The following is a 14,133-nucleotide window of genomic DNA, read 5'->3' as shown; positions in this document are numbered from 1 at the left end:
GACCATTTATGTTTACATGGCTCCAGCTTAAAAAATTTTTAAGTATGAAAACAGCCGAAACCGGTTTGGCTCAGTGGATAGAGCGTCGGCCTGCGGACTCAAGGGTCCCAGGTTCGATTCCGGTCAAGGGCATGTACCTTGGTTGCGGGCACATCCCCAGTAGGGGGTGTGCAGGAGGCAGCTGATCGATGTTTCTCTCTCATCGATGTTTCTAACTCTCTATCCCTCTCCCTTCCTCTCTGTAAAAAATCAATAAAATATATTTAAAAAAAAAAATTTTTAAGTATGAAAACAAAAATATTACAAGATAATGAAGGCAGTTTTTCATCCTTTTAGATCTTAATACATTCCCCAAATTAAACAATAAACACACAAAAAAGTCTAAGTCATAAACTACATGCAAGTAAGTTACGCTGCATACATTTGCCACTAGAAGTTTTAGTTCACCAATACTTAAAATTGAAAGTTTGATATAAAATGCTTATGGGAACTTAGACTAGAACAGTGATGGAGAACCTATGACACGCGTGTCAGCACTGACACGCGTAGCCATTTCTGATGACACGCGGCCGCATGCCGAGGATGAAACATTTGCTGCTGCTGAGGATGAAACATTTGCGACTAGAGTCTTGGAGTTAGTTTTTTCCTCAAAGTGACACACTACCCGAGTTATGCTCAGTCTCAGTTTTTTGGCGAAGTTTGACACACCAAGCTCAAAAGGTTGCCCATCACTGGACTAGAAGGTTCTAAAAATGTCATCCTGTTATCTCTCAAAGAATTTCAAACAATCAAAAAGATCAACAAGGTATAAAACCAAGAATCAGTTTTGGTCCTGCTTCCTTAACCAGTTGAAGAGTCAACTAGTCCTCAATAAATACGCCTACTGCTGATACAAGCTTACCTAAAGAGACTGACTAAAAAAATGTTTTAACTAGTAGAACATCTAGACCTCTCCTTATGTCTGCATCTTAACTAAAGACTTGACCTGTCCAATTTCACACTTGTCAAAATATATATGCAAAGACAATTCAAGAGAAATGTTATAATTTAGTTATACCGCTATAGATGCAGGAAAATTTAAATCAAGACCAAATTAGCCTGGCCAGTGTTGCTCAGTGGTTGAGTGTTGACCTTGTGAGCTGGATCCCCAGTGTGGGGCGTGCAGAAGGCAGTGATCAATGATCTCTCTCATCATTGATGCTTCTCTCTCTCTCTCCCTCTCCCTTCCTTCCTCTTTGAAATCAATAAAAATATCTAAAAAAAGACCACATTAAATTTTAATATAATTTATGTATTTCTTCTCATCTATAGTTTAAAAAAAAATTTTAATTTGAAATAATGTATAACAGACATCCTGGGCATTTAGTGGTAAAATGTACAGATGAAAAATTTAAATGTTGGTGGAAAATTTGTCATGTGATTATATACAGTTTTCTATAACTTTTAGAAAGACACCCCTTTTGCATGTCCTTCCAAATACTTTCATGTTAAGTCTTCTAAGAAAAACATTTCCTTATAACTCTACAAGATCTTAGTGTATAAGCACAGCAAGAAAAAAGTCAAACAGAAATGCTTCAAAAATAACTTACTTGATCACTGAGAAGAGAGTCCTAAAAAGCTGAATAAAAATCTCATTGCAATCTTCCAATTCAAAGCAGATGTTATATGATTTAACCCAAGCTAAATTCTTAAATAAAAAAATAAAAATTATTTACACATACAAAAGCTACACAAAAGCAAACTTGTTAATAAAACTTAATTTTTAGAATTAAAAATCTATTTAAAACTTATAAAAGTCCAACATACAAAATTACAACTGTTAAAGTAGTCATGTACTCTGACTTTTAAAAAGACATTAACCTTGGCATTAACCTTCTCTAATTGAAAAATACTAAATTGTTAAGACATATATAACATACAAAATATAAAAAGCAATGAAAATTAATTCAACTTAATCCCTTTTTGGATTAGAAAAAAATAGAGAAGTATGAAAATAAAGTCCCAAATAATATAACAGTTTTACTTTATCTTTTCAGGACATGAGGAACAAAAAAATAAAATAAAAGACATTTTATTAAGTGAGGTTGGTATAAAACAAAGATTCACTTAACATTATAAAATTACTATTAAGAATTTTCTACTATGTGAATCAGGGTGATATTTTTAAAATAAAAATTTTTTTTACCTCTAATAAATAAAAGTATCTATTAAACTGCGGACTCTTTGTATCCTCCAAACCTTTTAATTGTCTGGTAATAAACAAAAATATGTCCTGTTAAAAAAATGATAAAATATATTAATTTAGACACAAATACATATCATTCTTTCACAATACACTAATTTTGTGTGTGTGTGTTTATTCTCTCTTAAAAAGTACAATAAAAGAAAATTCTCCTTTGGCCAAATGACTTGAGACTAGCCTATTCAAAATAACTGGAAAAGAGCAAATATAAAATTACATCCTTTAAAAGCAAAAACAAAGAGCATATTCGATAAACTCTAGTGAGATGTAGGCCTCTTCTCAGGCCGGAGCTCACTGAGGGAGAAGGCCACGCTCAGTTTGAGCACCAAGATCATGAAGCGCAACGGCAATAAACCAGAAGAGTTCATGTCCAGCAGCTCCCAAGCTCTGCTGAGGCTGGAGATAAACTCGGACCTCAAGGACCAGCTATGGGAGCTGAACATCACAGTGAGTAAGGATGTTGAAGCTGGTGGCAGTTGGAAAGCTATTTATAATCTTTGTTCTGGTTCCTCAACTGAAGTCTTTCCAAAAAGTCCAAGTCCAGCTGGTATGAGAGTTGGAGATAAAGTTCAGTGGGAAGCACATTGTCTTTATCACTCAGGAGAATTCTGCCTAAGCCAACTCGAAAAAGCTGTACAAAGAATAAGCAAAAACATCCCAGGAGCTGCACAATTGATAGCCATGCATGACTGGAGGACTTGGTTTTCCCAAGTGAAATTGTGGGCAAGAGACTTCGCATGAACCTGGATGGCAGCCGGCTCATTAAAGGCTCATTTGGATAAAGCCCAGCAGAACAATGTGGAGCACAAGGTTGAAACTTTTTCTGGTGTCTATAAGCTCCCAGACTGCCCTCCCTTGCAGGCCTGGTCCCTCCCAACTGCCTTCCCCTGCTGGCCTGCAAGGGACCAGGCCTGCAAGGAAAGGCAATTGAGGGCGATCAGGCCAGCAGGGGAGGGCAGTTGGGAGGGACCAGGCCTGCAAGGGAGGGCAGTTGGGGGCGATCAAGCCTGCAGGGGAGGGCAGTTGGGGGGGACCAGGATGGCAGAGGAGGGAAGTTGGGGGCGATCAGACCTGCAGGGAAGGGCAGATGGGGCAGACCCAGGCCTGCAGGGACTCTTCAACGGGCAAGAATGTTAATTTTGAACTCCCAGAATTTCAGCTGTAAACAAAAATGACTAATAAAATATTATTCTCAGTAGAAGCAAAAAATAAATATTACCACTACAAAATTTTAGGCTTTCTCATTCTGACAGAACCATAGATTTATGTGTTGTTACTCTTCTTCTACAACAGAATTTCCATTTTACTATCTGTAGTGTGCATGATAGCAAACAATTATTTTTCATTTTGAGGACCTGGACACAAGTCTTTCTGTTACTATTTCCTACATGTAAATAATAGTTTTCAGTACCTACTTTTGAATTTGACGTGTGACTTCAAAGTTGTGTGGAACAAAAACAGTAATAGATTGGTCCAAAGGTTGTACTTTTCAGGATGATAGTGCTTCATTATTTAATAAGCTTTCTTTAGAAGTTTTAATCCAAAATAATATTAATATGGGACAAACCCATTTTACGACTACTTAAAAGAAAGCAGTCAGGCCCTAGCTAGTTTGGCTCAGTGGATAGAGCATCAGCTTGTGGACTGAAGGGTCCTGGGTTCGATTCCGATCAAGGGCACATGCCCAGGTTGTGGGCTCAATCCCCAGTAGGAGGCGTGCAGGAAGCAGCCGATCAGTGATTCTCTCTCAACATTGATGTTTTTATCTCTCTCTCCCTCTCCCTTCCTCTCCAAAATCAAGAAATGTGTGTGTGTGTATACACACTCTATCTAAAAAAAAAGAGTAATATGCAAATTGACCATCACTCCAACACAAAAGATGGCTGCCCCCATGTGGACACAAGATGGCCAGCAGGGGAGGGCAGTTGGGAGGGACCAGGCCTGCAAGGGGGGGCAGTTAGGGGCAAACAGGCTGGCAGGGGAGCAGTTAGGTATCAATCAGGCTGGCAGGGGAGTGGTTAGGGGGTGATCAGGCTGGCAGGCAGAAGTGGTTAGGGGCAATCAGGAAGGCAGGCAGGCGAGCAGTTGGGAGCCAGCAGTCCTGGATTGTGAGAGGGATGTCTGACTGCCCTCGAGGGGTCCCAGATTGGAGAGGGTGCAGGCTGGGCTGAGGGACACCACCCTCCCCCGTGCACGAATTTCGTGCACCGGGCCTCTAGTGTGTGTGTGTGTGTGTGTGTGTGTGTGTGTGTATGTAGAAAGCAGTGAGGATTAAAATTTGCCAAGAATAAAATTATTCAAAATATGAAATCAGCTCAAGATTAATTCAAAAAAGGAGCTCCTCAAACATTTCAAACAAAGGCAGAATCACCAAGATGAACAGTTTTGCATGTAAAATATCTTGCAGGGAAAATAATCACTTGAATGTCCAAGTTGTTATACTGTTGTTTTTTTAAATACTAGTATGTGTTTTTTTGTTTTATTTCAGAGAAGAAGGGAGAGGAAGAGAGAGATTGAAACATCAATGATCAGCTGTCTCCTGCACGCCCCTACTGGGATCCAGCCTGCAACCCTGGCATGTGCCCTTGACCGGAATCGAACCCGGGACCCTTCAGTCCCCAGGCCCAGGCTCTATCCACTGAGCCAAAGCAGGTAGGGCTATACCATTGTTTTAAAAGGTGTCATTAATACATTATTATCCCTTCAATTCAGCCATCTGGGCTCTGTGATGAGTAATCTTGAAGGTTAGATATAAGCAAATATGGACTAGCTTTGATATTTTCAACATCTCACAAAATGTCAGGGATTTTTATAGATACTCAATGAAAAGTAACTGAATTAAAAGCTTGTTTTGCAACTTACAATAAAGTATTTTTTTTGTTTTTTAATTTTTTCAATTAATTTTTTTTAGAGAGAAACACTGATTTGTTGTTCCACTCATCCATCCACTCATCAGTTAATTCTTTTATGTGCCCTGACCAGGGAATGAACCTGCAACCTTGGTGTATCGGGACAATGCTCAAACCAAATGAGCAACCCGGTCAGGGCTTATGACATAATCTTACTATGACAAGATGAACAATATTAAAGTTATGTTCCTAAAGGTAAGATAAACTATAAAAGTAAACCAATTCTGTAAAGATTGTATTTACCTTAAGTTTATCATGGGAAGTATATGGAGCTTCTGGGGCATAGATTCGAAAGATGTCAGCCAAACAACATGCTACAAGGAGACGCACATCTTTATTGGGATTCCTGAGGAAAAATTCAGATGCAAGATGCAAGGCTAGTGGGAGATACTGCTGTTTTTCATCTTCTGAGTCCTGATCCATATCCATAAAAGTTTTTACTACCATCTGTAAAAATGTATAAAAGAAAAATATAATCAACATCTGATATTCAGAAATCAGTGGTGGACATACATTTTTAAAAAATTATCATTATGACCGGCCAGTGGCTGAGCATTGACCCATGAACCAGGAGGTCACAGTTCCATTCCCAGTCAGAGCATATGTGGGAGTGGGGGTTGGGGAGGGGGAACCCGATTGATGTGTCTATCTCTCCCTCTAAAATAAAAAAATATATATTTTTTAAAAATTATCATTACAACACAAATGAATCGAATAATCAATTAGTATCAGAGTATTCAAAATCACATTTTGTAAATATCCATTTAAGAATTTGGGTAAAGACATGAGCATGAACAAGTATCAACTTTTGGATTACTCACAGACACATTATCTGCATTTGCACCAGATTTATGAAGAATATAAGATTCTCATAATTCATTTTATATCGAATGCAGGTAAAATGTTTTGGGCCTCAAGTGCACAACCAAATTCATTTGATATTTTGCGATATTATTGATGTTTCTTTTATTATCAAATCTGCCTTCATTTAGGCTCCTTAAAACTGCTATTTTATTTCACACTTTAAAAGAGTTTTGCAATTCACAATAGAAAGCAGTGTTTAAATATTTTTATGTAGTTGTACTTCTGACTAAAAGCTTTAGTTATAAAATAACCTCTGCTGTTCCTTATGGTTACAAAATTTAACAAATGCACATTTTAGAATTACTCTAAAAAGCCAAAAAAGTATAACTGTAAAAATCCATAATTTCTCAGCCTCAGAAAATAACCACTATTAACATTTTTGTGTATTTTATGCTGTTTTGTTTTCTCTGTAAAGATGCAAATAACCATCCCATAATTCTTCATTTCTCATGATTTGAAATCATGATCATTTCCTCATGATTTGAAATTTCTTTAAAAGTAGGTTTTTATTGATTTCAGAGAGGAAGGGAGAGGGAAAGAGATAGAAACATCAATAATATCAAGCCTTCGCCTGACATTCTGCTGTTGTAATTCATATCTTGGTTTAGTTACATAGTCACAGTCTGTGAGAGTCTGCTTTTAAGTTACAAACATCCCTGTGAGATTTAATAACTAGTAAGCCTTATATCTTGTTTATCTATTAACATTTTAGTAGAGATTGTTATCTAGTTGGAATTAAGAATGATACAGAAGAGACCTCGCTGGTTTGGTTCAGTGGATAGAGCATCAGCTTGCAGACTGAAGGGTCTCCAGTTCGATTCCAGTCAAGGACACATGCCTGGATTGCGGGCTCGAACCCCAGTAGGGAACATGCAAGAGGCAGCTGAACAATGATTCTCTCTATTCATAGATGTTTTTTCTCTCTCTCCCCTTTCCCTTCTCGGAAATCAATAAAAATATATTTTTTAAAAAGTTAAAAAAAGAGAGAGAGAGAGAGAGAATGATATAGAAGATAAGTACCCGAAACTTAGGAATTCTTAGAGATCAAAGATAATCATAACATTCACTTTGGTAGGACTAGCAAGGCCACCTGAAATCATCTTATATAGAACCCTTCTACTCAGACATACTTCACCTAACCTCAACCAACAAAACTCCTATTTACAGATGAGTAAACTAAGAATCAGTTTAAATCCTAATGCAAGTTGACAAAAGTAAAAGGAGAGAGCACACAAACCAGAGATATTTGGCTCTTATTTTATAAGAAAGAGCCACTTAATTGTTATTAAGCAATACCATAATATGGTCAGATTTGCATTTCATGAAAATTAATCTTCCGCTAAGAGGTAGCCAATAAAGGAATGCCTCGTTCACAAGGTTAATGGATCCATGAAAGGTAATTTGGCAAGACTTTCAAGTCATTAGAGACATCTAACCAAGTATTCTGAAGCAGTCAGAGTAAGAGGGAGCTGAGAGATAAAGTGAAACAGGCAAATGGTACTCCTAAATGCTACAACAAAGGAACTTTAAATAAGATTATATAAGATATGGGAGTCATAAAAAAGGTTTTTTGGTCAGTTAAAAAGATGAAAGATGTGTATTTGTCATATATTGCTATGTGACAAAACACCCCCAAACAATAATCTATACCAATAAAAGGGTAATATGCAAATTGGTCAGGACGCCCTCACCGTAATGACCGAACAGCAGGCTGCATAGGGTGACCAGGCCAGCAGGGGGCTAGTGAGGGACGACTACATGACTGAACAGCAGGCTGCATGGGGCAACCAGGCCAGTGGGGGGGTGGTGGTGGGAGAAGAGGCAGTGAGAGGCGACCAAGCTGGCAGAGGGAGGCAGTGAGGGGCGACCAGGCAGGCAGGAGGGGCAGTTGGCGGCAACCAGGCTGGCAGGGAGGGTAGTTAGGGGCAATCCGGCCAGCAGGCAGAGGCAGTTAGGGGTGATCAGGCTGCCAGCGGGAGGAGATCAGGCAGGCAGGTAGGTGAGCAGTTAGGAGCCCTTGGTCCCGGATTATGAGAGGGATGTCCAACTGTCGGTTTAGGCCCGATACCCAGGATCAGACCTTAACCAGCAGTCGGACATCCCCCGAGGGGTCCCGGATTGGAGAGGGTGCAGGCTGGGCTGAGGGAATCCTCCCCCCATGCACGAATTTCGTGTACCGGGCCTCTAGTAAACAATAATAAGTATTTATTCATCACACAGTTTCTGTGGAAAAGGAATTGGAGTGGCTTAGCAAGGTGGGTTTAGTTTGGAATCTCTCATGAAATTGTATAATTAGTCAAGGTTACAGTCATCTGAAGGCTTGATTCATTGAATTATGAATGAAATAACTAGTTTAGACAATCTCTAAATGTACACTAATCTTTCTATAACAACACCGCTCTTCTGGGGTGAAATCATGTAAATTTTGGAGTTTAATAAGCCTTACCATTTTTATATTAAGTGATGGTTCACTCACTACAAGGTGTACAGGTTAATAATGCGGATTTTATAATAAAAGAAAACACGAGGAACCAAGATGGCGGCATAGTTAAACAACTAATCTGCTGCCTCACACAACAATTTCAAAAATACAACTAAAAGACAAAACATCTACCACCCAGAACCACGGGAAAGCTGGCTGAGTGGAAGATTTACAGCTGAGAAGAGAAAGGAGCACAAACGCTGAAAAGCTGAGGTACGGAGGCAGGCGAATCGGGCCGGCGGCGGGCGGCTGGGTGCGCGGCTTTTCTTCAACCCGCAGGGAGACAAGCTCCTGATCACTCTGAAATCCAGTTTCTGGGGACACTCGGGGGACCCAGGCACCTACGGGGAGAAGCTGGACTCTCGGCCATTGGGTCGGAAAGTGAGAGTGACTTTTTTGCAGAGGTGCGCCCAGCAATCATTGTTTACTGCGCTGGAGCGCGGGGCGCAGGGACTTGGAAACGTGGAAAGGCAGAGAGGGCTGACAGCAGCCATCGCCGTTGGCCACGCCCCAGCCTAGTGACGCCCTGAGACCCCGCCCAGTCCTGAGGCCCCGCCCCGCACATTCTACAAACCCGCCCAGGCTCCACTCAGCGGCTTTTGCATATAAATGGCCTGTTCTGTAACAGCTCAACCAAATTAACTGTAGCTCTAGTCAGACTGCTCCAAATCCGCCCAAGCAAAGGAGGAGAAAACTAGCTCTTGCTGTAGCTCCTGCTGGGGGACACACAGTACACAAGGGTACACCAAGAGTGTCCACCTCAAGTAACTGGGAGGCTGACCCGTTGAACCAATAGGACACCTAGTACACAAAGCTACCCTACCAACTCAGGGAAGCAGCGAAAATGAGAAGGCAAGGAAACAGATCCCAAACCAAAGAAATGGAGGAGAACAAGCGACTGGACATAGAGTTCAAAACCACGGTTATAAGGTTTTTCAAGAATTTCATGGAAAAGGCCGATAAATTCCATGAGGACCAACTAGAAATTAAACATACACTGACTGAGATAAAAAATATTATACAGAGACCCAAAAGCAGACTAGAGGATTGCAAGAATCAACTCAAAGATTTGGAATACAAAGAGGCCAAGGACACTCCTCCAGAGAAGCCTGAAGAGAAGAGAATTCAGAAAGTTGAAGATAGTGTAAGAAGCCTCTGGGACAACTTCAAGCGAACCAACATCAGAATTATGGGGGTACCAGAAGAAGAGAGAGAGCAAGATGCTGAAAACCTATTTGAAGAAATAATGAACGAAAACTTCCCCCACCTGATGAAAGAAATAGACTTACAAGTCCAGGAAGCGCACAGAACCCCAAACAAAAGGAATCCAAAGAGGACCACACCAAGACACATCATAATTAAAATGCCAAGAGCAAAAGACAAAGAGAGAATCTTACAAGCAGCAAGAGAAAAACAGTTAGTTACCTACAAGGGAGCTCCCATACGATTATCAGCTAATTTCTCAACAGAAACCATGCAGGCCAGACGGGAGTGGCAAGAAATATTCAAAGTGATGAATAGCAGGAACCTACAACCAAGACTACTCTACCCAGCAAAGTTATCATTCAGAATAGAAGGGCAGATAAAGAGCTTCACAGATAAGAAAAAGCTAAAGGAGTTCATCACCACCAAACCAGCATTATATGAAATGCTGAAAGGTATTCTTTAAAAAGAGGAAAAAGAAGAAGAAAGATAAAAATTATGAACAACAAATACATATCTATCAACAAGTGAATCTAAAAGTCAAGTGAATTAAAAATCTGAGGAACAGAATAAACTGGTGAACTTAATAGAATCAGAGGCCTAGAATGGGAGTGGATTGATAATTCTCAGGGGGAAAGGGGTGTCTGTGTGGGGAGTATGGGAAGAGACTGGACAAAAATCATACACCTATGGATAAGGACAGTGGGGGGGAGGGGGGGAGATAAGGGCAGAGGGGGGTGGGAACTCGGTGGTGGGGAGATATGTGGGGAAAAAGGAGAAACAATTGTAATCTGAACAATAAAGATTCATTAAAAAAAAAAAAAGAAAAAAAAAAAAAAAAAAAAAAAAAAAAAAAAAAAAAAAAAAAAAAAAAAAAAAAAGAAAACACGATAATTTGAAAGTGCTTTATTCAAAGTAATGTCCATCGCTAGCTACACATTTCCCCCATCTTTCAGGTAATTTGTGGATACTGTCCCAATAGAACTTTTCTTGTTTTGAGGCAAACCATTCAGAGATCCAATTTTCCACATCTTCGTATGTTTTGAAGTGCTGCTCAGAAAGTGCATGTGCCATCGATCAGAACAAGTGGTAATCTGAAGAGCAAGGTATGGTGAATACAGCGGGTGGGTTAATACTTCCCAGGCAAGTGTCTTTAACTGGTTTTGAAGTGTGTGTGATGGTGCATTATCATGATGCAAAATTACTTTGCAGTGTCTTCTGGAACATTCTGGTTGTTTCACGATCAAAGTGTGGTTCAAATTGATTATTTGTTGTCAGTAGTGATCAGTATTAATGGTTACACCTGGTTTTAAAAGCTCGTAATACACCACACCTTCCTGATCCCACCAAACGCAGAGCATTGTCTTCTTTCCAAAGCAATTTGACCTTGCAGTCGATGTTGATGGTTGACCTGGATCAACCCATGATTTTGTGCGTTTGGGATTCTCAAAATAAGTCCACTTTTCATCACCAGTCACAATTCGATGCAAAAAAGACTTTCTTTTGTGCCGTTGAAGCAACATTTTACTGATGACTTTTCGGTTTTCCATTTGTCTTTCGTTCAGTTGATGTGGTACCCATTTTCCTTCCTTTCAAATCTTTCCCATTGCTTGTAAACAATCGGAAATTGTTTGCTGAACAACATTAATCTTTCTCCAAGTTGTTTTCGAGTTTGACATGCATCTTCATCCAATCATGCTTGTAATAGTTGGTCTTCAAACTTTTTGGTTGACCTGGACGTTCTTTGTCTTTCACATCGAAATCATCACTTTTAAAGCATTTAAACCAGCGTTCTCAAGTATCTTGAGATGGAGCATGTTCACCATAAGCTTCCCGAAGTATACGGTAACTTTCAGCAGCACTTTTCTTCAAAATAATGAATTAAAACTTCCCGCAAATGCTTTTTTTGGCATGAAATTCGACATTTTTAAGTGTAAAAATATCTATGATGTTAACACCTTCAGGAAATTTGACATATGAAGTTTTGAAGCTTGTTGTCAATACAACAAAATAGCATACATGTCAAATTGCATATATATCAACATATGTGTAACTCCATCTATTGAAAAAAATCCGCATTATTATCCAGTACACCTGGTAAGTATATACATATGGACTGCCAGATAAGAATGAGCACTGAACTATTTGCCAAAATATAATCCAACGTGGTTTCATATAATTATTTGTAACAAGTTATTTTATCTAATATACATTTGAGGTGAAATTTAAGAGAAGCAGATGAAGCAGGGGCAGTTAATGCATATGTCATTAGAACTAAAAAATTTAAAACTCTATCCAATAAACATTCTAATTTTGGAGTTCAACACATTAGAGCAATTTTTGGACCTACAGCTCAAAGATAAAGCAACTTGCTCAACAAATCCATAATATTAGTATTGTCTTTTTGTTGCAGCTAGATTGTAATTTTTTTTTTTTTTAAACAGAGAGGAAGGGAGAGGGATAGAGTCAGAAACATCAGGAGAGAGAAACATCGATCAGCTGCCTCCTGCACACTCCCTACTGGGTATGTGCCCGCAACCGCAACCAAGGTACATGCCCTTGACTAGAATCGAACCTGGGACCCTTCAGTCCGTAGGCCAACGTTCTATCCACTGAGCCAAACTGGTTAGGGCAGTGGTCGGCTAGATTGTAAATTTTTTAAAAAGAAAATCCCAATATTCTTAAGGGCCCAGACTGCTATTTCAAGTGAGTTAGCTCCATACTGAATACAACTGATAAAACTTACATTGCATTATCATCACACCTAGTTTAGGCCTTTTTAACCTCAGATTTTAATTTCCTTAATTCTCAAAATCAAATGAAGTACTTCCAAGTAACCAAGTGTCCATGGACAGATAAATGAATAAAGAAATTGTGTGTGTGTGTGTGTGTGTGTTTGTGTACACACTGCATATATAAACACACACTGAAGTTTCCATTGACAGATAAATGGGTAAAGAAATGATGTATTTCTTTACACACACAGTACACACACAGACAGACACACCTACAGTGAATATACACACATTGAATTATTACTCAGCTGTAAAAATTAATGAAATCTTGCTACTTGTAGTAACATAGATAGACCTTGAGGACATTATACTAAGTGAAATAATCCAGACAGAGAAAGACAAATACTGTATGATCTTTCTTATATGTGGAATCTTAAAAACAAAACACCAAGCTCATAGATACAGAGAACAGATTGGTGGTTGACAGAGGCAGAGGGTGAGGGGTGGGAGAAATGAATAAACTATTTGTGGGTTGTTTTTCTGTTTAAATAAATTAAAAAATTTATAATTTTCAAAAAGAAACAAAGAAACACTGCACCTGAACAGGAGGAACAAATAAACAACAGCAAAGCTTCAATACAGTTATTTCATTCCATTTCAACAAATTATTGTTTGGGTAAAATTCAATAATCTATTTTTCTAATAAACCACTTAGAGACTACCTGAACATATAATTTCTTTTGCTACTAACATAGTCAAGTTTAGTATTCTTTAATGAAGCAAGTTTATTATTTCATATCTAAGTTGTGTATGGAAAAGTTAGATGTTACACATTCACTATCTGCTTTCTGAACTCCAAACCCAATTCTATTAGCCCCAAACCATTTAATAAGTATGTGCTACAAAACTACAATTTTAATAATTCCTGAAAGTTTCTAAATTAGAGGATACGTTTTTACCCCATTTGTTTCTACCTTAGAGATAACCAGTATGGGGTTCTAAAAATAACCTTAATACTGATCACAACAGAGACAGTCATCATAAAAGCTATTTTTAGTTTCACGGGAAATTTCTGAGGTCATAAAATTATGAGTAGCCTTAAAGCCTTATAAATTCTAACACTTGCATCAAGGCTTCAGAGGTTTTGACTTTGGTTTTAATATAACCTTAGATGTTCTCTAACTTGGGTATTTAGTGAGGTAGAAGGATAAAACGAGTGAAGGCAACTTTGACAAAGTAAAACAATGAATTAATTCTACATTTTGACCCTTATATTATAGGAAAAAATTTCAATTCAGAAACCATATTTTGTATAGGTGAAATATTTATAATAGAACTTTTTATAATAATATCATTTGAGCTCTTCCTGTGTGCCACACATATTTCAAGTAATTTAAAATTACTGTTAATTCATCTAATACAATGATTCCTTGTGGGACGATTATTACCATCCCCATTTAATAGATGAGGAAACTGAGGCTAAGGCTAAGTAAGATTACTCACAGGCATAAAAAAATCAAATCCAGGTGATGTGATAACTACTCTTTTCTACCTTTACCATTCTTAACCTGTATTACATATAGTGTAGGACAACGGGTAATGCAAAATGACTAAAGAAAAATAATAAGAAATATATAGAGCTATATATTATATAGCACTATAACTTTTAAGTGCTGTAACTATTACGTGGTCATATTC

At 38.5% G+C, this 14,133-nt stretch overlaps 1 protein-coding gene and 1 pseudogene across 3 annotated transcripts in view; one reads left to right on the top strand and one right to left on the bottom strand.

Moving 5' to 3' along the window:
• The window catches only part of PDS5A (PDS5 cohesin associated factor A), a 101,360-nt gene that overhangs the window by 68,098 nt on the left and 19,129 nt on the right, over positions 1-14,133 (bottom strand). For all 3 annotated transcript variants that reach the window (XM_054729414.1, XM_054729410.1, XM_054729421.1), the window contains exons 3-5: positions 5,395-5,598; positions 2,186-2,272; positions 1,590-1,687 (exon numbers count right to left, since the gene is read on the bottom strand). In XM_054729414.1, the coding sequence (XP_054585389.1) occupies positions 1,590-1,687; positions 2,186-2,272; positions 5,395-5,598 (389 nt within the window). The remainder of the gene's footprint in view (positions 1-1,589; positions 1,688-2,185; positions 2,273-5,394; positions 5,599-14,133) is intronic.
• LOC103284997 (40S ribosomal protein S7-like) lies at positions 2,543-3,407 on the top strand (annotated as a pseudogene).

This window comes from Eptesicus fuscus, chromosome 2 (assembly GCF_027574615.1).
Source record: "Eptesicus fuscus isolate TK198812 chromosome 2, DD_ASM_mEF_20220401, whole genome shotgun sequence".
NCBI classification, from domain to species: Eukaryota; Metazoa; Chordata; class Mammalia; order Chiroptera; family Vespertilionidae; genus Eptesicus; species Eptesicus fuscus.
Note: the sequence above shows the minus strand (reverse complement) of the source record. Positions and strands in the feature narration are given on the sequence as shown.